The 27,827-nt window shown below is 36.1% G+C and overlaps 1 protein-coding gene across 1 annotated transcript in view; it reads right to left on the bottom strand.

Annotated features, from left to right (window-relative positions):
• Window positions 1-27,827, bottom strand: part of LOC150079403 (polycystin-1-like protein 1) — a 445,550-nt gene that overhangs the window by 364,560 nt on the left and 53,163 nt on the right. Inside the window, exons 9-11 of the mRNA XM_090383053.1 lie at window positions 25,430-25,525; window positions 17,085-17,216; window positions 4,826-4,957 (exon numbers count right to left, since the gene is read on the bottom strand). Of these exons, the coding sequence (XP_090239179.1) occupies window positions 4,826-4,957; window positions 17,085-17,216; window positions 25,430-25,525 (360 nt within the window). The remainder of the gene's footprint in view (window positions 1-4,825; window positions 4,958-17,084; window positions 17,217-25,429; window positions 25,526-27,827) is intronic.

The following is a 27,827-nucleotide window of genomic DNA, read 5'->3' as shown; positions in this document are numbered from 1 at the left end:
TGCTTTGCTGCTCTAGTTTGGGGCATGATACTTTAAATTAATAAAATCAATAAATTAAATTAATTAAATGTCAATACTATGCTATCTAATAGAAACAGTTGATTGATTGATTTGGTAGTTGTTGGCGCATCGGCTTCTGTGGCCATATTGCACCTCCCAAGGTTTTTGCAGTACTTTGATCCAAGCCCGAGGCGGGAATCGAACCCGCGACCTTTGGGTTGCCGGGTAGGTACTTTACCCACTCGGCTAGCCCGGTCGGCCATAGAAACAGTGAAGCGTAATACTCTATAAATTATACGTTAGAGCTACCTAACTACTTCAATTAAATATTTGAATTCCCTACCACTATATACAAAAACAATGGCTGCAAGATTCGAACGAAATAACGGTTATTAAGTATTACATATATCTACAAAAACTGTTTATCTAAATTAAAATAAAAATAAACAGCGTAACTATAACTATAAGACTACGTATTAAGTACAATATAAAATAACAATTATGTAAATAAAAAGCAAACACATCGTTTTTTTCGGAGCCTGCAACTGACAGCTGTAATGTTTAAAGAGAGTCAGTGCCCAGGTACATCAGTATAATTTTATGGTTGAATTTATTATTTAGACCATAAGGGTATAAGGATTTTAATTTTAACATAAATATTTCTTCTTGTTTAGTTCTGATGTTGGCGTTACTAATATGCGCTAGTATGGGTATGTATATATTGCTGAAGTTGTGAGATTGAAAATGCATGTAATCTATTTCTTGTTCTATATTATTACTTTTTTTTATTCAGATAGTTATTGATGTCCGATCCGTGTTGATTAATTCTCAGGTGTAGTTTATTGCTAGTTTGTCCAACATATTTTATGTTACAGGTATTGCAGGTTATAAGGTATATAACATTACTGGTTTTACAGAAGGTAGGTTTTGTTGTATCATTTGTATTGTGCTGCGGGTGCATACAAGGACAGGTTAAACAGTTTATTTTTGCAAGTATTGAATTTGAGGTTATGGATCCCATATTTATCTAAGTTCGATGCATTAGATGCTGCTGTGCTCTGTATTGTGTGTGTTAGCATTAGTAGAGGCATTTGATGCAAGAAAGCAAGCTTATGCAGCATCAGCCAAAAAAAAAAAAAAAATAAAATAAAATAAATAAACAAATAAAAATAACCGCTTCCACTTCATCTCTCTGTTCGTTCGAAATACCTGTCCAGCTGAGCCTTAAACTTATTTAGGCTATCAACTTCCACGACAAGGGATGGAAGTCTGTTCCACCAACCAACCACCCGCTGGCTAAAGGCAAATTTCCTCACGTCTATCCTACATCCGTCTTTCCTCAATTTGAATTTATGCCCTCTCAGGTGATTATTCTGAGCAAGAGGAAGAGTCCCATCAGCATTGAGCATGCTCAAACCATTCAAGGCTTTGTACACCTCAATCAGATCACCTCGCAGGTGCCTAGGCTCCAGACACTGTAATTTGCAAAACTTAAGCCTTTCTTCGTAAGAGCAACCCTTTGTTTCATTCACTAATCTTGTTGCCCTTCCCTGTACTCATTCCAACAGCTCTACATCCATCTTAAAATGAGGCCTCCAGACCTGTATACAGTACTCAAGGTGTGGCCTGACCATTGCCTTATACAACGGGATAATCACCTCCTTATCCCTGCTAGAAAAATTCCTATATATCATCGACAATACACCATGAGCTACTCTTGCAGCCCATCTGCACTGCTCATAAAACTTCATATCTGCCTCCACAATTACTCCCAGGTCCTTTTCATTCTCTACCACTGTCAGTATAGTACCACAGAGTTGATACGTGTTTCTTAACTAATAGCATAACCCCTCCTCCCTTCCTATCCTGTCTATCCTTTCTGTAGACATTGTACTCCCCAAATTCCAGTTCTGCATTTCTTATATCTGTGTGACACCACGTCTCTGAAATCCCCACAATATCTGCCTTTGATGTTTTGAGCATTATCTCAAATTCATCAAATTTATTTACTAAACTCCTAGCATTGGTATACACGCAAGTATACATGCACCTGTTCTTTTTCTTTGCTACCCTAACACAACCTATGTGTTTATATGTACCCCAATGATTCCCAGCAGTCTCTGAAATATCCTGCATCTTATTTTCCAGGCTGCGGCTCATTCCAATAGAAGCAGTGCAAGAATCACTTTCACATCTGCCAGTGGCTACTGTTAATCTATTAGTGCTTGTATCCCCCCAATCTAGCAGTTTTCCGACCCACCTAACACTGCCTCGATAGCATCAGCAAACATTCTTGCACCCTTTCTTAAGTGTATCCCATCCCTGTAGAAGCAGTCTGTCCTGTTAACAAGTAGAGACCAGGCTGAAAAAAATTCTACCCCTTGAGCCCTGCCCAATCTTTCCAGGGCCGAATTGATCGACAGGGCTCATCATATACTCCCTCCTATCGTGTCTGGGCAGAATTGCAGACCCTTTCAAATTCAACCCTAATTCATGGCTTTTTTTCAACAGTGACCTGTACTTGTTAAGTAATTCCGCCGATCTCCTACTCTTAATATCATTAGTGTCAACGTGTACAACTATATCACCTTTTGTGCCCTTAAAAGATGATATCCGCTCTACAATGTCATCAACCTTTGCCCCTGGCAGACATTCCCTGGTCCTGTTACACCTATCCTTTTTACAAAGCAAGTTTCCCGTTTCCCTGACAATAGAGTCACCAACAACTACTAGTTCCTTTGGGAACAGTGCATTCTGCCTTGGGGGCTGCCGCTGTGTTGCATGATGACCAAGTGCAAGCTCTGACATTGGTGTGGGCAGCTGAGAGCTTGATGGGCCCCCTCACTTTTAATCCTTCGAGGGCATCCACCCTGTCCTTCAAGCTCTCATATAGGCCCATAACAATGCTGAGTTGTCGCCTGATTTCCTTACACTCCTTGCATCGCACACACACAAAGACATCCCCCATGGCAGTGTCATGTCCCGTACCTGACTGCACCACAAACATCAAGCAAGTAGTGCATTTTAATAGGCTGTGATTCAGAGGGCAACTGCCCCCCTGAGACACAGCACTCCCATTAGCTTGAGCCTTTTGCTTTGCTGCTCTAGTCAGAGTCATGATTTCGATTTATTTTCAATAAAATTTCAATTTCAGTACAAAATTAAAACCCTAAACTTATATCCCACACAATTATAACGCTATATTTATGTTTCAGTATCGAGTGTTATCTACGAAATCCCTTTATATAACTTCCGTATCAAGTTAAGTTTTAATTATTTATTTTTTACTAATTATTTATGTTACGTAACACAAGTCATTATATGTATAGTTAAAGGTACAATTTAATTGACAATGAAGTTCGACAAGATTAATTATCTGATTAATTGACAATATTATGTACTATACTATACTATATTAAGCTTATGCTATCTATTTCGAGATATTATGTATCGCTTAACAATGGCGGCTATTTACGAACGGTAAACACGTGGATTTGATACCCTTTCCGATACTAAGTAATACCTACAAAATCTCTATCTAAGTTACTTTAATCTAAGTATCGTAAATAGGAATATAAAGCTACTCTAGAAAATAAGTTAATATGCCAATTTAAGCTAACAAAACAAAAAATAAATCAGAAAAATCTTCTCTGTTCCAGGAGTGGCAAAAATGTACGCCTGCACAGGCTACTCTCATTCTCGTTCTGAAAGACTTTATGAAAGACATTATGAAAGACTCTGCAATGCTATTTCCATCTTGGTCGTTACTTCATAAATTCATTTGGTTTATTTTTCTATCGTTACAATTATTTTTCCGGTTTCTTTCTTCGTTCACAACGTATATCGCTCCCAGGGTACACCGTATTTTCATTAGTTTACTTCTATGCATAAACTTCTACTTACTGTATTTTATACTAATAATATTTTATATATACATTATGGCTGTAGGGTACTTTTGCGAAAGCAGTGACCCTGATCCATAATTCTTGTTATTGTAATTTGGTCTTATCTAATCTATATTCTAATTTTCTTTCTCCCCCCTACAGTATATAACTTCTCCATTGCATTATTCTTTATGATTACATATATATATATATATATATATATATATATATATATATACACATATATATATATACATATATACATCTCATGGAAAAAATATTTATTTTATTTTTACAGAAAACATTTAAATCGACAGGGCAAGTCAACTCATAATATAATTTTCAATTATGTGAATCTTGCTCTATTGTTCTAAACATATATATTAAGCATGATATGCACAGATAGCTAGTTAAAAAAAAAAAAACTTCAAAATTTAGTTTTCAAATTTATTACAGTAGAACAGTAATGATATCATTACACATTGTGTAATGTGATTTGACATGCCACACTATGCAATACATAGTGAATTGTATCTGGGTTAAACTGATAGCTCATTTCAAAGGCTAGATCATACATCTACACTAATGGCACTAACTTCTCCAATAAACATACAAAAAGATAAATGAAAGAAGCAAGGGAAAAAAAAATAAATCTGTAAATCTTACATAATAATGAATCTCCTATTTGATAACACAAATAATATGAAAAAAAGTATATTTATTGTTTGTGTTATTAGTGTTTTGTGTTTTTTATGTTATATTTTCATATTATGTTATATCTTTCTTCAATAAAAAATAAAGCTGCCAGTTAATTTTGCAAAATAAATCTATTTTTTGTGTTGTAAAAATGATTGTTATTTGGAGCATACAGTTATAAATAACTTTTTTTCTAAGCATTGAACAAAAATAAATAAACAAACAAATAAATGTCAAATACTAACTTTGGTCTCTTGCAGCAGCACTTCCCCCTTCTCCTGGTAATCCTTCCTCTGTAATTTGAAACTGGTGTTCATGAGAGGAATGCTGTAGAAAGGAATCTGGTCTTTGAGGCATAAAATCTTGAAGATTAACAGCTAAAACATAAAAATAATCAAAATCATTCTGGTTCTAAATTATGCATCCATATGTAAATTTTTTTTTTTATGTAAAAATTATACATAACAACCTGTATATTTTGTAATTATTGAAAGATTAGTATTGGTATTAATAAAGACAAATCATGCCAACACTTCTTCATAAGTCCTCAGTTCTACAAGATTAGGTATTAATTTATTCCAATCACACAAAACCCTTTAGCTAAATGAAATATTTTTTTTAGATATCATGATTTAGGTGCATGTCTCTAGTTTGTGCCATTTGCAAAAGAAAACAAATATTCCCGTTATCTGGTCTCAAGACTTTGCAATCCACAAAAAATAAAATCACTCTCTAGAGAGATGCTTTTTAATATCAATAATTAATCTCATTGCTTTTCACTGCCTTTTCAAACAGATAGACATGGGGATTCAAACTTGTATACAATATTCACAATGGGATAATTACCTCTTTCTGCCTTCATAAACTTCATATCAAACTGCAAAACTAAACCCAAATATATTTCATTCTCAACTGCCTCAAATAAGCTTTCCTAGGTAAAAAGATAATTTGGAATAATTATTTCCAAAATGTAGAGCCTTACATTTCTCAATATTGGTCATTAACTGCGATTTTTCAGACCAAATGAATTATTTATCTAGGTCATGCTTTTACCGATATTATTAACAGTTATATGAAACATTAAGGGATCCTGTAGAATTATAACCATCCTCTTAGCTCCAACACTTAATTAAGCTTCTATCCATCACAGAAAATCCCATCAATAATATACCATTCTAATTTATGCAATAGGCATTCACATAAGACAACGGCAGCAGAGGCCTTACTAAAGTCTAATTATTCAATGTAAAAATTATTCTTTGATTTAGTAATAGAATATGGTGTTGTGGAAGTGACTAGTTTGAATAAATCTGAGAAATAATTTGGAAAATTATTAGAGATGATGGACAGATAAGATGGGTAGTACTTTTTTTCTTTTTTTTGGCTGATGTTGTATAAGTCACTACTAATACTGATGGTATTTTCAACTACTAGCAGAAAATGACCAGAAAAAGAATTTCAAAAAAAATACTTTTCAATAATTATCAATAGTGAGCTACTACACTGATTAATAATGATGGGAGTGTTTGAAAAACCTAGAAACTTCCTACACAATCTTCCAAGTTCACAGAATATAAGATATGGATACACATCTCTCTGTTGTACCACATTTCACCTCACACTATCATGAAAATCCTAAACATTGTGAAACCAAAAAAATAAATAAATAAATTCTGCTAAGACGTATGTTACAAATGTATGTATGTAATGAAACAAACTGCCCTGGATGTAATACTAATATATCACAAATAATTAAAATAATTACTTGAAACAATCAAAACAATTAAAATTTGCAAATAATATGGCAAGAAATTTCAAATTTAATGAGACAAAAACAATTCTCAAATGATCAGGCTAATCACTTAAAATTTTTAATACTCTTACTGCTACAGACACAACATATACAGGGTGCAGAGAAACTCTACCGACAAACTTGAACAGGTGATACAGGGTGCCAAATGAAACATTTTTTGTCAAGTAAATATAGGTCGTAAATAAATCATTATAGCAGCAGAAGCTATTAAAGAGTTGTAAAAATCGAACAACACATTCAGTGATTTAATGTCGTTTAATGCATACAAATCATTTGCTGTTCCACACAAAATAGAAAAAAACAATCCATTAATATAAGTGGATAGATCACAGTGTTCAAACGTACAACTACCATCAACATTAATGTATGCATGCATTGAGAGGTCCTCGGAGTGGTGCATATCTGCCGCTAATAGCATAAACGCGTGATCTCATTTTATGTTCAGTACGGGTAGTAGTAGTAGTAGTGGCATGTGATACAAGAAAGAGAATGTATGAGCTTATGCAGCATCAGCAAAAAAAAAAAAATCATACCATTCCCTCCAAATGCCTGTCCAGTTCCTCCTTAAATTTATTCAACCTATCAACTTCCACAACGACAGATGGAAGTTTGTTCCAGCAATTAACCACCCGCTGGCTAAAGGCAAATTTCCGCACATCTATTGTACATCTGTCCTTTCGTAATTTGAATTTATGCCCTCTTAAGTTCGTAATCTGAACAAGTGGAAGGATCCCATCAGAATTCAGCGTGCTGAACCCATTCAAGGCCTTATACACCTCAATCAGATCACCGCGCAGGTGCCTAGTCTCCAGCCACCAGAATTTGCAGAACTTAAGCCTCTCTTGATAAGAGGATCCCTTCATTCCCCTCACCAATCTTGTTGCCCTTCTCTGTACACGCTCAAGTAAATCTACATCGTTCCTAAAATGAGGCCTCCAGACCTGTACGCAGTACTCAAGGCTTGGCCTCACCATTGCCTTATACAGAGGGATAATTACCTCCTTTTCCCTGCTAGCAAAATTCCTATATATCATTGATAAAACCCCATGACCTGCCCTGGCAGCCTGTCTGCATTGCTCAGAAAACTTCATATCTGACTGCACAATTACTCCCAGGTCTTTTTCATTTTCTACCACATTAAGTGTAGTACCACACAGTTGGTACGTTTCTCTGGGGTTACTTCTACCCATATGCAGTACTTTGCATTTGTCAAGGTTAACCTTCAGTTGCCACTTCTTAGCCCATCTGCCCAAATTATCTAGATCCTGTTACAGTAGCACACTGCCATTACTGTCATTAACAACCCTGCCAACATTTGTATCATCTGCAAACTTCGACATTAAGCCTGATATACCTTCATCAATATCACTGATAAATATACAAAACAACAGTGGACCTAACACTAAACCCTGTGGGACTCCACTAATAACATTAGTCCAAGAAGAGCAGCACCCATTGATTACCACCCTGTCTTCTCACACTTAACCATCCTTTTATGCATTGTAGCAACTTATCCTTAATACCATTCTGCTCCAATTTGTACAATAGTCTTCCATGCGCAACAGTGTCAAAAGCTTTCCTGAAATCCAAATATATGATATCAAAATTATTTTTTGCATCCAGTTCCTTTGTAACCACATCATAATATCCTATCAAATTTGTCAGACAAGACTTTCCCTTAACAAACCCATGCTGTGTCTGAATTATTGCTGCAGTCCTGTCTAGATGATCCTGCAATGCATCTTTAACCAGCGACTCCATTATTTTACCCGGAACAGAAGTTAAACTAACTGGTCTGTAATTACTCGTGTCACCCTTCGATCCCCCTTTGTGAATTGGGGATACATTTGCACATCTCCAGTCCGTGGGAACCTCCCCTGAGTCCAAGGATGCTCTCATAATTATGGCTAAGGGTTTGCTTAGTTGCTTTGCCGCCTCCTTTAATATAACTGGATAGATCCCATCCACCCCAGGTGCTTTTCTTACGTTTATCTTCAACAATTTCTCTTCCATTTTGCCCTCAGTTATTACAAAATCATTAAGTACCCTGCTACAATTTGATAACCTTCTGCCATTTTCAAACCTTAATAATACCTCATGTGTGAATGTAGATGCAAAATACTCATTCAGTTTGTTTCCTATCTGAGCAGGATCATCAACAGTCAAACCATCGATGTCAAGTGGACCAATCAGATTCATCCCCTTCCTTTTAGAGTTTATATAAGTAAAGAAATCCTTGCTGTTTTTCTTAGCATCTTTTGCGAAGGATTTCTCGTAATCTGCCTTCGCCTGCTGAACCTCCTTTGTGACCTGATTACAGATTAACTTATATCTGCCATAGGCTTCTGAGTCGCTTGATAATTTATATGCATCCCATGCATTTTTATTCTCTGTTAAGAGTCTCATTAGTTCATTAGATAACCATTTAGGCCTAAACCTTGAACAATATTTCTTAATAGGTATGAAACTTTTAGTAGCTTCCACGATTAATTCCTTGAATGCTTCCCACTTAGAATTTACTGTTGGTAACATCGTCAGTTGATCCCACTGTACAGAATTTAAAACTGTCGGAGACCACTGTACTCGCCTTTACGGAAGCGAAAATCTTTTCCTTTACCCCTGATGGTAATTAAATCTTTAAGTAAATCCCACGTCAGTACACTGTGATCACTGCCACCTAGTGGTTCTTTTATCTGCAAATTCTTAATACACGAATGATCACTTCTGATAACCAGATCAAGAGTATTACTCTCTCTGTTTCCTCTCGAACATGCTGCTGCAGATATGGAAATGGAAGAGAGGCTCACAGGATTTATCAAGAACGCTTCCTAGGCAGAAAGTTGCCTCACCACACACCATTTGTTGCAATACACCAAATATTGCGGGATAGTGGCTCTTTCGGTATGAATATGCATGATGCTGGAATCAACACACTGTTAAGACACCCTGGTTTGAGGAACAGGTTTTGCAGATCTTCGCTAATACTCCTTCTACTTGCACAAGTGCAGCTACATGCCGATTGGGTGTGCAGCTTTGTTTGGTGTGGGATGTGGTGCACGAAACCAGACTACATCCTTTCCTATGCCAGAAAGTGCATGCACTAGAACTTGCTGACTTTGCCAACCGTGTCAAGTTCTCCCACTGATTTTTACAGGAAATCAACTTGCAGCCTGATTTTGCCAATAATGTGCTTTACACTGATGAGGCATGTTTCACCCAAGAGGGATTGTTCAACAGCCGCAACAGTCATTTGTGGGCTGAGAATAATCCCCATGCAATGGTTGAACATGGCAACCAACACAGGTTTAGCATCATTGTATGGGCTGGCATTGTGGGAAACGTTTTAGTTGGACCATACATGTTGCCTGCACATTTAGATGGATGACTCTGCATTTTCTAGAGCAAACACTTCCAGAGTTGTTGGAGGATGTTCCTCTGATTGTCCAAGCACAAATGTGGTTCCAACATGATGGCACACTACCACATTTTCATAGACGTGTAAGTGCACACTTACATACAACCTTTCCAGGCAGATGGATTGGTCAAGGTGGACCTGTAGCCTGGCCATCAAGGTTGCCTGATCTGACTTGTTTGGACTTTTTCTTTTGGGGATACATGAAGACTCTTGTGTATGAAATGCCAGTGGAGGAACTTATAGCATGGATTGTCGCAGCAAGCACAGAGATACAAGACAATCCTAGGAACTTCCAACGCCTGCAACATTCAATGATGCATTGAACATCGTGGTCACCAGTTTGAGCCCTTATGAATTTTTTTTTTTTTTTTATTTTGTGTGCAACAGCAAATGATTTGCATGCATTAAACGACATTAAATTACTGAATGTGCTGTTTTGATTTTTACAACCCTTTAATAGCTTCTGCTGCTATAACGACTCATTTACAACCTATGTTTATTTGACAAAAAAATGTTTCTTTTGGTACCATCTATTACCTGTTCAAGTTTGTCAGCAGAGTTTCTCTGCACCCTGTATGTATGTATGTATGTATGTATATATATATATATATATATATATATATATATATAAGAACTAACTGGTATTTTTGTAGGAGAAGGATATTTCAAAGGAACTTTCAAAGAAACAACCACTGGAGAAAAATCACATATTGGAGCAGATTATGAGATGATGTCATCACCTCTTACCTCTGCTTAAATGGTAAATGGTTATAAATGGTGATGTCATCACCATTCAATCCAATAGTAAGGCTCAATTAAACATCTGCTACACACTCATTAACAATTTCCACCCATATATTATATTCAAAATAGAAATAAAAGAGAATGGTAGATTTTGTTTGTAGGTGTTCGCAACACTGATTCCAACAACATCCTAAAGAAAATTCCCAGATACACAGTTCAGCTTAACATTCACTTCCAACCACCAAATAAGGATAAAGACTGAAACTTTACAAGGCTTTCTTGAGATCCCTTCGCATCTGCAAAAAGGTCAGATACTTGAAAATAAAATCAATGCAGATGATACAAAGGTTGGCAGGATGGTTAATGACAGTAATGATTGTATGATACCGCAACAAGATCTAGAAAAATTAGGCAGATGAGCCTGCATATGGGTAGCAGTAATCCTAGAGTAATATACCAACTGCTACTCTCAGAGTAGTGGAAAATGAAAAAGATCTGGAGTAATTGTGCAGTCAAATAAGAAGTTCCTTGAGCAAGCCACACAGGTTACCAGGACAGCTTATGGACTTTCTCTCAATGATATACAGGAATTTTGCTAGAAGGGATTAGGAGGTAATTGACCATTGTATAAGACAACGAACAGGCCACATCTTAAATACTGCATGCAGGTCTGTAGGCCTCATTGTAAGAAGGATGTAAAGCTGCTGAAATGGGTACAGAGAAGGGCAACGAGATTGGTGAGGGGAACAAAGGGGTGGTCTTACCAAGAAAGGCTTCATTCTGCAAATTGCAGTGTCTGGTCACTAGGCACCTGCGAGGTTATCAGATTGAGGTGTTTAAGGCTTTGAATGGATCGAGCAAGCTCAATGTCGATGGAAATTTTCTTCTTGTTCACACTACATATGAGGGTTGTTTTGTTATTTTGGTTTTTAGGAGCATTAGCAACTAAGGCCATACTGCTCCAGTATATGCGGTGGTCATTCCCTGACCTTTCCGCATCCTCCGTATTTGGTGGTCACAGGCTTGAACCCTGGTCTAATCAAGAAGTGTGTACTATGCACTGCTGCTCCTGCCCACCTGGCTATGGAGGCGCCACACATATGAGGGAGCATAAATTCAAATTGTGGATGGCTGGTTACAGAATACATGTATGTATGGAAGTTTGCCTTTAGCCAGCATGTGGCTGATTGCTGGAACAAACTTCCATCTGTTTATATGCAAATAAAAAAAATATAAAAAAAAAAAAACTTTTTAATCAGTCTGATAACAGCCTCAATATGGACAACAAGAAAAAATAATTTATTACCATTCCCTACATTTTGCACCCATTAGAAAAGAGACATAAAAACCCTATATACAAGGATTTTTGCCATTATCGTTGAAGATACCCTAAGGGTTCAGGAAAACTGCTAGTTGTGATGGGGAGGAAGAAGGGTAATTTAGATCCACATTATCTGATGACATGGGTCAAAGTAATGCTTGCACTCACCTCATGAATTCTTATCTGTTGTCATTAGAGCCAATGTTGATAAGATGTTTGGGGAGGGGCAATATTTTAAATGAGAGGGGAGATAAAGCTTGGGATACAAACCTAAATGACTTCAAGGGATGTCAGAGTAGTAAACTACATAAGATTACTTATGTCTCAACTGTGTCTAAAGTAAGGTCAGGAGTGTTGTCAATAAAATAGCTAAATTTAAACTCCCAACAATTAATGCTGATATAATAGGGCTAACAGAAACTAGGTGCCACCCAGAAATTGGTGATGATGAGTTCCACTATGGTATGTATAATGTATAAGTTAAACTAAATGCAACAAGGCATCATATGGTTAAGGTTATAAATAATCAATATAATATTGGTGTGAATACACCATAGATCCCTCTTAAATGAAAAAACTATGTTTGTAGCGTAAAAGAGCATAATTTTATCTGTATCTCATATTGTGCTCCTCCTTCACAATGAGTTGCCATGTATTGCACTACCTCGAATAAGTATTCACTAAAAGAGAAGACTATTGTTACTTATTCTCAGTGGGCACCACCCAGATGGCACCATTTCAAGGCTTGTTGGCCTTTCATCGGTGGGTGGGTGTTTCAACAAGCCTTGAAATGGTGCCATCTGGGTGGTGCCCACTGAGAATAAGTAACAATAGTCTTCTCTTTTAGTGAAGCATTACTTATTCGAGGTAGTGCAATACATGGCAACTCGTTGTGAAGGAGAAGCACAATATGAGATATATATATAAAATGATGCCCTTTTAAACTACAAATGTAGTTTTTTTCATTTAAGAGTGATCTATGGTGAATTCACATCAATATTATATAGATTATGTATACCCTTAAACATATGATGCCTTGTTGTATTTAGTTTAACTTATACATTATAATGTACAGCTTTTAGCATCTCTCATATTGTGGGATTATCTTCACAACTGGATTGTCATCTCTGCAATACCAGGGTACCTGCCTAACCACCAATGAAAGATCAACAAGCCTTGAAATGGTCACTAGGGGGAGCCTGATATTCACGGAGTTTCCGAGAATAGGTAACAACAGTCTTCTCTACTGGGGAAGCATTGCCTATTTGAGGAATTTATGAGTTTTTGAGTGGTGTGATTTGAAGGAGTTACTGTCCCTTTTATTCTTCTACACAGATTCTTTTCTTCTTCCACTCCTACTATAACTTTCCCTCTACTTTTTGCTTTTCTAAGTTTAATAGGGATAAGTGGATAGTAGAATTATTATCTCACACATATACAAACAAGCCTTGAAACAGTGCCATATGGGTTGGTGGTGGTGGTGGTGGTGCTCAATGAGAATAAGTAACAATCGACTTCTCTTTTAGTGAAGCGTTACTTATTCAAGGTAGTACAATACATGGCAACTCGTTGTGAAGGAGGAGCAAAATATGAGATACAGATAAAATGATGCTCATTTACACTACAAACATAGTTTTTATATTTAAGAGTTTATGGTGTATTCACACCAATATTATATAGTTATGTATAATGAACTTAGGAAAGATAGATAAGATAGAAGGGTTGAAAATTTCATGCTTCTTATCAAAAGCAGCCTGAGTATGAAAAGAGTTTTTGCTGAGCCCGAAGTTACTATACTGCCAGCAGAGAATCTGTGTGGTGTGAGTTAGTTGAAGAAAAGGAACAATGAGAGTGCGAATAATAACCTACACCAGAAGATTGTGAAGAATATGACAAGAGCCTTACGTGCAGATGAAGTGGGCAAGCAAGCATGAACTTCTTATTATGATTGACCTTAATCTGCCTCAGATTGACTGGAATAAGTGGGAGGGAAACTCACGATGGTGAAAAACATTTTTAAATAAAATATTTTTAAAACATTTTTAAATAAACTAGATGACTATTAATTGTACCAGAATGTTAGAGAAAGTACTAGGAATGAGAATATTCTTGGCGTTATCATTACTAATGATTCAGATGACATCACAGGGCTTAAAGTACAGGAGCCTTTGTCAGGAAGTGATCATGCATTCGTCAGCTGTAAGATGAATAAGACAGCGCAGTAGATAAAGGTAAAGGCATGGGTTTTAACTTCAAAAGAGGGGGAATTTTACAGCTTATGGTGCTATATGGCATCTGCGAACTGGGTGGATTGCCGTGGGATGGCGAACATTTGAATTATGGAATACTTTTAAAGCAAAAAGTATGAATGCATACATACCTTTAAGAAAATATTGTAGGAGAAGGATGCCGAGATGGACGGCAGCATAGCTGACTGGTCAAATAAAGCAGAAAACGGTAGCATGGGACATTACATAAATTGGACATTACATAAATTATTGCTCTGTAATGGGACATTACAGAGCAATAATAAGTACTGAAGACTACAAGTTGTAGTACAAGGGTCCAATGTAGAAAAGTACATTGGATCCTTGTACACTGGGTGTGGGAAAGTCTTAAACAACAGAGCTGATGTTGTAAATGAATTGAACAGGTACTTTGTATCTGATGATGAAAGACCCTTCAGGCTGAGAAGAGGCTGTGCGAGTGAGGCTGGGCCATATGAAATTAGTGAGGTCATAATTACAAATTGTCTATTACAGAAACTTTGGAGCATAAAGGCAAGTAAGGCTCCCAGTGTTGATGGCATATATCCTATAGTTTTGAGGGAGAGCATGAGGGAGTGTATTGAACCATTGAGATTAATTATGAGAGCATCTTTAGACACAGGGGAAATTCCTTTGGATTAGAGAAGTGCCAATGTGTTGCCAATACACAAAAGCAGTTCTAAGAGTGAAGTTAGCAACTACAGGCTGGTTAGTCTGACTTCAGTGGTAGGAAAAATCTTAGAGACAGTGATTAAGAGTGCCATCCAGAGACTTTAAATAGATATGGCATTCTGAAGGATACACAACATGGCTTTGTTAAGGTAAAATCATGCTTTAACTAACTTAGTAAGCTATTTTGACAAAGTTATTCAAGAGCTGGATTTAGGGAATAATTTCGATATAGTTTATTTTGATTGTAGCACACCATTTGACTCGGTCCCTCATGAGAGGTTATTGTATAAGCTTGAACAGGTTGGAATTACTGGTAAGATTTTAAGATGGATTGCTCAGTGGCTGCAGGGTAGAAGGCAGAGGGTTGTGATTAATGGATATTCTTCAGATTGGTATAACATCAGGAGTGGGGTCCCTCAAGGATCAGTTCTTGGACCACTGTTGTTTCTCATTTTCATAAATGACATCAACAAATGGATAGAAGGTGTGATATCAAATTTGCAGATGACGTAATGATTTGCAGAGTCATTAATGATCGCAGTCAAGCAGTGCTTCTTCTAGATGACTTTAACAGGCTGCACGAATGGTCAGAAAAGTCGTAGCTATATTTTAATGTGGCTAAACGTAAGGTCTTACACTTGGGGAATAACAACCAACAAATAAATTATACACTTGATGAGGTTGGATTAAGAACAGTGGAGGAGGAAATGGATCAGGGAGTTACAATATGGGCAGATATAATTTTTTCTGAACAGTTAAACAGGCAGCCAGAAAAGCCCATATTGTCCTATCGATGATTTATCTAACATTATCCTGTAGAAATAGGGAGGTCATAGTCCCTCTGTATAAGGCAATTGTAAGACCACATTTGGAATACTGTGTTCAAGCATGGAGACTTCATCTGAAAAGAGACATTGAGCTTCTTGAACAGTTCAAAAGACAGGCAACTCAAGATTCCAATTACATGGGCTATGGAGGTCTGCAACTAGATACCTCAGAGGTGACTTGACTGAGGTTTACAAGGCTCTGAAAGGGATTAGTAAAATGAATGAATGTGGAATTCTGACTGTTAGAAAGAATTCCAGAACCAGGGGTCATAAATTCAAATTACAGGGGTTGAGGTTTAGATTACATTGTAGGAAGTTTCCTTTCAGCCAGTGAATTATTGATTGCTGGAACAAGTTGCCTTTGCAAGTAGATGAGGCTTGAATAAATTTAAAGTTTGAATAAATTCAAAGGTCAACTGGATATTTACCAGTGTGAGGAGGGAAGTACATAATTTGTGTTTTCTTATCTACTTGGGTTTTTTTTTTTTTTTTTTTGGCCAAAGTAGCAATAGCCTGTGGCTTCCTTGCACTATATGGCGAATACTATTACTATTATCCCATATTTATCGAACCTAACACTATTGAAAATACTGTAAATATCCCTTCCATGCATCCCTGCACTTCAAGACTGTAACTCAATATTTCACCAAAAAAAAAAAGATTAAAAACCTGATTCCATCTTTATGGACTTCGAAACAATAAAATTTCTACATTTATTAGGATTCATTAAGGCAGAGGTTTTCAAACTTTCCAAAGCCACGACCCTCTAAAATAATAAATAAATGTTAGATTCCTGCCATAAATAAAATTATCACTTGGGTTAAATTTTGGAAAGAAAAAATACATCCTTCCTTTTAAAATAATAAAATTTTAATTTACATATCAACTAAAACAACCACAGAACCACATAATTTTATAAAACAAAACTATTGCATTGTTTAATAAATAAATAAACAAAAAACAATCACTTTTAAAATTAAAGCAAATTTCTAAAAAAAACTTTGCAGTCTCCTCCCAAATCCTTACAGTGTCTGGAGACTTAGGCACCTGTGAGGTGATCTGATTGAGGCATATAAAGCCTTGAATGGTTTGAGCATGCTCAATGCTGATGGGATTCTTCCTCTTGCTCAGAATAATTGCCTGAGAGGGAATAAATTCAAATTAAAGACAGAGAGTTGTAGGATAGATGTGCAGAAGTTTGCCTTTAGCCAGCAGGTGGTTGATTGCTGGAATGAACTTCCATCTGTTGTTGTAGAAGTTGATAACTTAAATAGATTCAAGGCAGAACTAAACAAACAACTGGAACAAGTGGATGGGCGAAATGAGGTGTTTTTTTTTGGCTGATGCTATATAAGCTTACTTTCTTGCATCATGTGCCTTTACTAATGCTAATGCTAAATCTAAGAACCTCTGCATTAAGTGCATAATTCTTTTTGAAAACTTACTCTCATCATATGAAAAGTTGCTATCGTACATAGCATCTCCTTCAACTGGAACATATTCTGAAACTGAAAGCAGATTTCCAGATTTCAAGGCTGCCTGCCTACTACTCCTTGGTACTCTTCTTGTTTCAGATACTTGGAAGCAGATGAAAACATTATATTAAAATTACAAAGGGGCTAGAATCAGATTATCAAAATTTTTATTTGTCCAGAAAGCAGATTAAAAATTAATTATATTTCTAGTTTTGTAACAAACAGTAAGTTTTTTATTAATTACATAACATTTACATTTAATTATTTAAGTTTGTTTAAACTTTCTGCACCACCCTGCCAACTTTTGTATCATATTACTGAATTGTTCAATAAAGAGTCTTAAATACAGAGATTTATTTCTTTTACCTTCGGCAAAATCCATGGACACTTTCCATAATGTGTCATTATCACTTTTTTTTTTTTTTTAAATAGTCTTTTCCAAAACTGATATATATTTTTATGTGACCAATGCATTTTTCCTTTGACCAAGCTGCACCAACAATTTTTTTTCTTCTTTCCTTCCATACTAACAGGTCTCCTAGATACGTTATTATTAGTAAATTAAATTAAATATTTGTGGGGTTTTTTTTTTTTTTTTTTTTTTTCCAATATATAACAAAAACTACAGAATGTATTTAAATTAAGAAGGCAATATTTGTATCCTGGACATAAATAAACTTTCTTGTACCAATGGGGGGGGGGTTTAAAAGATCATGGCCTGAGTATGAAAGGGTAGTGGTACAGTTTTAAAAATTTCTATGCTTATATAACACTTCATATAGTAACCCACCAAAGTTTCGAGCAGTTTCAATATTGCTTTTTTTTCTCTCCTTTTTCTTTTTTTTAATTATAGATCCTGAAGTCAAAGTTGTGTGAATGAAGAAAGATGGACAAAATCAGTCATAATGCAATCATCCAATATTCAGAGAAAAATGGACTAAGCCAAAGGCAATTCACGAGGATATGGTTAGGACACCGGGAAAGGACGCTCCATCCTATTCCATGTTAAAAAAGTAGATGCAGAATTTAAATGAGGGAGAGAGGGCCTGGAAGATCTGCAACATCCATTACTCCAGAAGCTGTTGACAGTGTGAATGATCTGGTAATGAGTGATCGACGAGTTACAGTTCAGTACATTACCAGCATGTTAGACATCTCATCTGAATGAGTTTACCACATAATAACAGAGGTTCTTGTTATGAAAAAGGTGTCAGCATGATGTGCCACAAAACAGTTGACAGCGAATCAAAAACTCACAAGAGTTGTCATGTCAAGTAAACATTTGCAAGCAGATCCAGCAAATTTCTTTGTAAGTTTATGGCCATGGATGAGATAGGCCCATCACTTTCAATCAGAAATAAAGGAGGAGTACAAACATGGGAAAAACAGCTTTCTCCTCTCCAAAAAAAAAAAAAAAAAAAGAAAAAAAAAAGTATAGTCGAACTTGGTTATAACGAGCACAGAAATAACAAGATCACAGCTGTAACGAGCAAAAAGCTATAATGATTTTACAGACCATTCAGGTCAGTAATCATCAAATTGCATACTAAAAGTTTATAATTATTAGATAAAAGAACTTACCTCTTGAAGCTAAACATAAATAAAGCCCAGGGGCTCACATCTGGTGAGTATGGGCTTGCCACACCCGGGGTCCTGGGTGTGGCAAGCCCATTCCTGAGCTGGATATCATCTTCGCTTCCTTGGTGATGCCCTTCTATTTCTTTCTCTTTCTCTCTCTCTCTCTCTCTCTTAGGGTAAGTTAGATTTTTTTTTTTTTTTTTGGCTGGTACAGCAAAAGCCTCAGCCTTCCTTACACCATGAGGCTAATGATAATAATAATAATAAAAGCACCTGGGGTGGAGGGGATCTAACCAATTATATTAAGGAAGGCAGCAAAGGAGGTAAGCAAACCTTTAGCCATATTTATGATTGGATTCAGAGGGCATTCTTATACAAATGTATTTCAAAGGAGGGGGGGTGTCAAAGGGTGACATGAGTAATTACAGATATTAGTTTGACTTCTGTTCCAGAGAAAATAAGAGTTGCTGTTTAAAGAAGTAATGCAAGGCCATCTTGATGGAAATACAGTTATACTGCAGTTGCAGCATGGATTTGTTAAGGGTTGACTGATCTTGTCTGACCAATCTGATTGGATACTACAATGTAGTAACAAAGGAACTGGGCACAAAAAAATGCTTTTAATGTCATATACTAATTTAGAAAACCTTTTATCACTGTTGCACATAACTGACTCCTATACAAATTGGAGCAGTGAGGGAAAGCTAATGTTATGCATAAAGGGATAGCTCAGTGGAAAAAAAGGTAGAGTTTTTATCAATGGGCACTGCTCTTCTTAAACAAATATTATTAGTGAAGTCACCCAGGCCCAGTGCTGGGCTCATTTTTGTTTTCCATACTTCATAATGATATTGATGAAGACATATCAGGCTTAATACCCAAGTTTGCAGATGATATGAATGTTGGCAGGACACTTAATAACAGTAATCAGGATACATTACTTAATGGAATCTAGAAAAACTGAAGTTTAAATATTGACAGAGACAAGCTAACAGGGGTAGCAGTAATCCCAGATTAATGTACCAATGTGTGGTATCATGCTCAGGGTAGTGGAGAATGAAAAAGACCTAGGGGTAATTGTTGTTGTTATTTGGTTTTTAGGAGCATTAGCAACTAAGGCCATATTGCTCCGGGAATATGCGGTGGTCATTCCCTGATCTTTCCGCATCCTCCGTATTTGGTGGTCACGGTCCCTAACCCCAGTCTAATCAAGAAGCGTGTGCTACGCACTGCTGCTCCTGCCCACCTGGCTACAGAGGCACCGGGGGTAATTGTACTGTAAGATATGAAGTTTTTTGAGCAGTGCAGGACGGTTCATGGGGTTTTATCAACGATATAAACAATTTGGCCAGAAGGGATAAGGAGGTGATTATCCCATTGTATATGGCAGGAGTGGCCAACTTAATTTGTGATGTGATTTACTTTTTTTCCCCTTCAAAATGTGCCGTGAAACAAAAATTTCATTGCAAAAGGTGCACAAATCGAGGATGACTGTATATTTAAAATTTGTCGTGATCGACCGAAATTAAATCCCCGATCGACTGGTAGATTGCAATCGAGTCATTGGCCAACCCTGGTATAAAGCAATGGTTAGGCCACATCTTGAGTACTGCATACAGGTCTAGAGGCCTCCATTTAGGAAGGATATGGATCTGTTGAAATGGGCATAGAGAAAAGCAACAAGGTTTGTGATGGGAACAAAAAGGTAGTCATACCCAGATAGGCTTCAGTTCTGCTAATTGCAGAATTTGTAGATTAGGCACCTGCAAAGATATCTGATTGAGGTGTACAGAGCTTTGAATGGATGGATGGAATAAGCTCAATACTGTTGGAATCCTTCAGACTATACATATTAAGGGGAGTATAAATTCAAATTGAGGAAGTCAGCCAGTGAGTAGTTAATTGTTGTAACAAATTTCCATCTGGTGTTTTTGAAGTAGGAAGTTTGAAACTAATTCAAAAAAGAATTAGACAAGCTTTTAGGGAGGAAATGGACAGGTGATGTGGGAAGTGTTTTTTTTTGGCTAATGCTGTATAAAGCATTTAGTTGTAAATACTGTCAGAAAGTGTTTTCTAAATAGGAGCAAACTTGGTTAAAGTGGGGTTTTCCAAAGCCATGGTTTCCAGGATTTAGCTGGTTATTTTTTGAGATAATTGTCTATGTATTCTACAGTTGGTTAGTGATTAGACCATGAAGTTTGAATCAGTCATGATTTTGAAGAAAAACTGTATACCAATAAGCAAAGTTAATTTAGCTCAACGTTGTAAAGAAAATCACTTCAATCTGCAAAGAGGGACAAGGCACACATAACTTAAGCTTTTCATGGGAAATAAAGGTAATCAAATGCTTATGAAGGCCAGAGTGATGATTACTAAGGTAAGTAATATATGGTTAACATATTACTTACCTCAGCAATCATAACATATCATATCATAGATCCCACGGCAAAACCATGAATCTGTGAAAAGATAGTTTTGAGAAAAATACATTTAAAGATTCTTTGACTTTAGAAAAATCAAGTTTAAGTTATTTAATTAAATGTTGTTTTATAAGTACCTTCCAAGGATGCTGTTTTTAATTTAACATTGCTATTATATAGGGGCTTAAAAAGCACTTTCGCGGTTTTGGCGATATGAAGGTTGAAAGTTTGTCAGATTCATAAAGAATTGAAAAGGTGAAAATAAAATTTTTGAACACATTTTTTGTTGGTCAGAAATAAACAATTTATTAATAAAATGAGGTTAGAATAATATATACATATAAATAAATGAAAAATATATTAATAACACAGGTTTATTTACAATAACATACAAGTTGGTATAAATTAATTTTCAATATCTTCTTCATATTCAGATTCTTCATTTAAATCTGGTGCTGGTAATATCCCTTAAGCCATAAGTGATGAGTCACTATCATCATCAGAGGGTACATAATTTTTATCGTTGTCTGAAACTTCAAAGTCATCAAGGGATTACAATCTTCATCTTTCAAATCAGATTCCATTTGAAGTGAAGAACACTGTGCAAGAATTTTTTGTGTTCTTGTACTGATTATTCCAAATGTTACTTTTGACGGCAAAATGAGATGTTACAAAGGACAACTAAACAGTAATATTGAGACAAACAAAACCATACATGTAACAGCATGCATAGGCTGCCCCCCCACCACTCTACTGTACATTCCAAAAACCTGAAAGTGGTACTTTGGCAAATTTCTCTGTCAGTATTTATCATGTCAAACTAATAAAAGTGGCACATTCATGAATCTGCATGGTGAGAAGTGTTTTTTTTTTTTCACAGATAAGAGAAAATGCATGTAACATTTTCAACCGCTTGGCCTTGAAATACACATACGAGTCTTTGGCAGGGTGTAGTTGACCAAGAAACAACCTCAAGAATACATTTAGGTAAAATGTGCCGAATTTGTACATTTGTGGTTTTTGTGTGGTGTCAATGATATTACTTCAGCTTTAATATATTATACATGGTATAATAATATTTCTTTTTTAATCCTACTCTGCAAGTGGCAAATTTTTAAACCCTTTACAATTGGCAGAAGCAAGGAGTTTAAAAAAAACAAAAAGTAACTGCAATTAACTGTCTGATTTAAAAAAAAAAAAAGGTAATTTATTATTCATCCAAAGAAACATAAATGTCATACTATATACAATTACCTTGAATGCAATGCTACCTTATGTCTTATTTTAAAAAAATAAGTTAACATTAATAAGTAACAAAACTCTGAACCTGGCATTCTTTTGAGGAAACAGGGTAACATTATTTCAATTTTGAATTTTTTTGGCAATGCAGAATGTGTGTGTAGTACTATTCAATGATTGTCCACCTGTTCTCAGATGGGTATGGTGATGGGCCTGCATCTCACTCATCTCACTACATATCATAATCTGGTCAAAAGATGTATCCCCCCCCCATGTGACATTCCAAATTCTTAGAGGAAACGACTTGGTGCACTTTTTTGATCAAATGTCAGAATTTTTGGAACCCATCTTCACTCACTTTTAAGAAGCAAAGCTGCTTGTGAATGACTGCCTCCCCACTACTGACACTGATGTTCACTTCTTGTGAGATTTCATGCATAGAAATGTGATAATTGTCCAGAACTGCTCATTTCACCCAAAATATTGTTTATTGGGAGAGATTTCTCATTGTATCGTGGCTGTACATAAATGCAGTACATCATTCACATATCTGTATTTTTGGCAGTGCATCATTTCCCCAAAACTGTACTGAAAGTCTATGATGAACATCAGCCAGTTAGAAGCTGATTTCACTAAAAATTTGATTACACATTTCTGCTACACTTTCTTTTGAATAAATACATTTCATATGAGGAGAGAAATATTAAATGACTGTGCAAAAATCACACTGATTCACAAGACTGGGTATGAGTAACAGTGTAAAATCCAACCCAATTTCAATCCTGCCTCATATGTTGCAAAATAATAAAAAAATTATTATTGTCTCCACTGGCACTCAAAGGCAAACCATGTCATGCAGAGTGAAATCCATTTCTGAGGGGAAAATTCAAAACCCACACTGAATGAAAGACATGACTCATCTTCTATGCAGATGATGATTAGCAGATAATATATTTATCTGCAAATACCCATCAGTTACATGCAACCACTATAATGAGGAATTAGTGTCCATAAAAGTGGGTGAGGTGCTCTAGTCGTGGAATGCATGTAAAGTATCAAGTGACACAGAAGCCTATGGCAGGTATAAACTAGTTTGTAATCAAGTCATAAAGGAGGTTAGGCAGGTGAAGGCAGATTACGAGAAATCCTCGGCAAAGGATGGAAAGAAAAACAGCAAAGAGTTCTTTACTTATGCAAACTCTAGAAGGAAAGGGATGAATCAGATTGGACCACTTAACACAGATGGGTTGACTATTGATGCTAAGGTAGCTGATAAACTGAATGAGTAGATTGCATCTACATTCACACATGAGGAGTTATTCAATGAGGGGAGTGCAAGAAGTTTATCAAACTCTAACAGGGAGCTAAATGATATTATAATAACTGAGAGCAAAGTTGAGGAGAAATTGTTGAAGTTAAACATAAAAAGGCAATGAGGTGGATGGGATCTGTCCAGTTATATTAAAGGAAACAGCAAAGGAAGTAATCACACCCTTAGCCATAATTATGAGAGCTTCCTTGGACTCAGGGGAGGTCCTCATGGACTGGAAGTGTACAAATGTATTAGCAATTCACAAAGGGGATTCAAAAGGTGATACAAGTAACTATAGACCTCGTGTTCCAGGGAAAATAATGGAATCACTGGTAAAGAAGCATTGCAGGATCATCTAGACAAGACTGCAATAATAGTTAAGCCACAGCATGGGTTTGTTAAAGGGAGGTCTTGTCTGACCAGTTTGATTGGATACTATAATGTGGTCACAAAGGAACTGAATAGCAAAAATAATTTTGATATCATATACTTGGATTTCAGGAAAGCTTCTGATACTGTTGCACAAATTGGAGAGGTATGGCATTAAGGGTAACGGTTGCTACAATGGATAAAGGGATGGTTGAGTGGGAGACGACAGAGAGTGGTAATCAATGGACACTGCTCTTCATGGACAAATATTATTAGTGGAGTTCCCCAGGGTTCGGTGTTGAGCCCATTGTTGTTTGTATATTTATCAATGATATTGATGAAGGTATAGCAGGTTTAATGTCCAAGTTTGCAGATGATACAAAGGTTGGCAGGGTTGTCAACGACAGTAAAGACAGTATGTTACTCCAACTGGATCTAGATAAGTTGGGCAAAAGGGCTCAGAAGTGACAACTGAAGTTTAACATTGGCAAATGCAAAGTACTGCATTTGTCAATGTTAACAATCACTGAAGAGAAACGTACCAACTATGTGTTACTACACTCAGGGAAGTGGAAAGTGAAAAAAAGACCTGAGGGGTAATTGTGCAGTCAAATATGAGGTTCACTGAGCAATGCAGACAGGCTGCTAGTGCAGGTCATGGAGTCTTGTCAATGATATATAGGAATTTTGCTAGCAGGGACAGGGAGGTGATTATCCTGTTATACAAGGTAATGGTCAGGCCACACCTAGAGTAGGTCTGGAGGCCTAATTTTAGGAAAGATGTAGAGTTGCTAGAATGCATACAAAGAAGGGCAACAAGTTTGGTGAGGGAAACAAAGGGGTGCTCTTATGAAGAAAGCTTAAGTTCTGCAAATTGCAGTGCCTGGAGAGTAGGCACTTGTGAGGTCATCTGATTGAGGTGTATAAGGCCTCGAATGGGTTGAGCAAGCTGAATGCTGATGGGATTCTTCCTATTGCTCAGATTAGGAACCCGAGGAGGCACAGATTCAAACTGAGGAATGACAGTTGTAGAATAGATGTGTGGAAATTTGCCTTTAGCCAGTGGGTAGTTGCTTGGTGAATCAGACTTCCATCTTTAGTTGTGGAAGTGAGAGCATAAATAAATTTAAGGCTGAGCTGGACAGGCATTTGGAACAAATGGGAGGGCTTTTTTTTTTTTTTTTTTTTTTTTTTTTTGGCTGATGTATAAGCTTGCTTTCTTGTATCATATGCCTCTACTAATGCTAATGATAATAATATTGAGAGAGAGAGAGAGAGCACTATAATGAGTGGAAAAATGAAAATAAGAGATAAATGAGTGGAAATCTAATAATAAAGGATAAAGTACATTAATCTCATACTGTTATTTATGAATTTAATAAGGAATCTTAAAATACCTCTCAGTCTTATTGAATGTTCAGATGAAACTTTCTCTTCGGGAAAACCAAGGAAGTTTGGAAAAGGTGGATAATCATCATCACTAGTTAGCTCCCCTAAGGAAAACAAAAAAACCATTTAAGCTTCCCTTTCTTTTATTTATTACTGCAAGGAAATCAATGGAATGGTATGTGCATTAAAAAGGTTTTTTTTGCATCTTACAAAAAAGCAAAGAAGCATTATTTAAATCTCTGAAGAACTAATCTACTGAAGTTAACCTAACATGAAATTTTAATTGCTAATTAGGAATTCTGAATCATCTGAGGTATCCATTACTGTCAGATGTTGATTATCTAAACTAATGTGAGAATTTTTATATAAAGTTTGTCACTACAGATAAAACTAACACTAATGTTAGTTTTATCTGTTATTCACAACACTCCAACATTACATTGTTTCCTCTAGTAACACAACATTACATTGTTTCCTCCAGTAGAAATGCACATTTTAAGAGCATTTGAAAGCTGGCAGAGGAGACAAGATAGTCTCAGCATATGTAAAATGTCTTTTTCTAAATAGCTTTGCCAAGCTTCCTTCAATATTAATAATGCAGTATAGTATAAAGATGAGTATTTGTATTTATATTCTTTGACTCCACTGAAGGCATATTTGCAATTGAGTGAAGTGACATGAGCCACAAACATGATTAACTAAATTATAGTCTATGGGAAAATATAGGCTTTAAAAGGAAAATTCTTTTTAACTCCTTTAAAATATAATTTAAAGGCTTTAAAAAGAATTTTAAAGAATTTTATTGAGAATATAAACACTTATTCTTAGTAAAAAGCAAAATAATAAAAAATATTTATGTACCACTGAAAGTGAGAAAATATGCTTTGTAAACAGAAACACTGATTACCAACTATCCAAAATGTATAGAATTTAAAATCAATCATAATTTCCTATCACATCTCAGTTTTAAGATATAGATAGATATCTGGATTCTGTACAAAGATATCATTACTGTTTGAAATACAATTTTAAAACTTATTAACTTTTGGTTGGTTTTGTTTATTGGGCTAAAAGTTAAGCAAGCACATTATTATTGTTCTTGCAATATAGTATATTTCGATTTTGATGGACTTTTCCAGAGAAGTCAGTATTTTCATTAATTTTATTACACCATTCAATACTGTTCAATATATAGTGTATGATAAACTATGCTACAAGAATTCACTTTCTGTTGAAATTTACCAATTGCTTTTACTGTTTTTAGGTTAATGCATTGTTAAAATGGAGAAGAAAAATCAAAGAACTTGCATCAATCACTCAGACAACTTCTGCTATGTTTGTGGACACTTAACCCCAAAAACTCAGAGAAAGAAAATATACAATGTCACAAAAGTTGCATATTCATTGTACTTCAGCTGCAATATCAGAGACAAAGAAAAAATTGGGCTCCACATATCTGTTGTATTACTTGTACAACAAACTTAAGGCTGTAGTTATATGGCAAGCTGAGAGCATTACCTTTTGCTGTCCCGAAGGTGTGGCGCGAGCCCAAGAATCATTGATGATTGCTATTTCTACATGACAAAAAAAAAAAGGTATTTCCAAAAAGAGCAAGTACTGCATCAAATATCCCATCAGCAATTAGGCCAGTGCCACACAGTACAGAACTGCCAGTACCTGTGCCACCAACATCTTGGGGTATTGGAAGTAGTGATGAAGGTACAGAAGAAATCATTTTACCAGATGTCACGGAACCATATACTGCACATGATTTGGACTATGATCCAAAAAAAGAAAAGGCTCACACTACACTAAACAAGAAGAATTAAGCGACTTGGTCAGAGACTAGGGCTTACCCAAAGAGAAGGCTGAAATACTCAGATCCAGATTAAAACAGTGGAACTTACTCGCCAAAGGTACAAACATTACAATATACCATAAGTGAAATGAAGAGGTTTTCAAGATATTTTGCAATGGAAAACAACGTGTCTGCAAAGACAATGTTGGTCTTATGCATGAACTGAACATTGATCACAACACCTCTTAATGTCATTTGTTCACTGATGCACAAAGCTAAGTTTGAAATCCGTACTGCTTCATAATGGAAATACTTTATAATAAATTCCCCTTGTTCATGCTGTTGGCCAGAAAGAAACTTATGATAGTATGTCCCAGATTCTCGCTGCCATACGTTACAATGACTATGGTTGGAACATTGGTGGTGATCTCAAAGTGATTGGACTGCTTGTTGGGTTGCAAGGTGGTTTTACTAAAACTATTGTTTACTGTGTAGTAATAGTAGTAGTAGTGGCATGTGATGCAAAAAAGCAAGTGTATGAGCTTATGCAGCATCAGCCAGAAAAAAAAAAAAAAAAAAATACGAAACAATCCTCTCTAAATGTTTGT

This window comes from Mastigoproctus giganteus, chromosome 10 (assembly GCF_048544385.1).
Source record: "Mastigoproctus giganteus isolate SK-2022 chromosome 10, ASM4854438v1, whole genome shotgun sequence".
Lineage (NCBI taxonomy): Eukaryota > Metazoa > Arthropoda > Arachnida > Uropygi > Thelyphonidae > Mastigoproctus > Mastigoproctus giganteus.
This window is presented reverse-complemented; position numbering and strand designations above follow the sequence as displayed.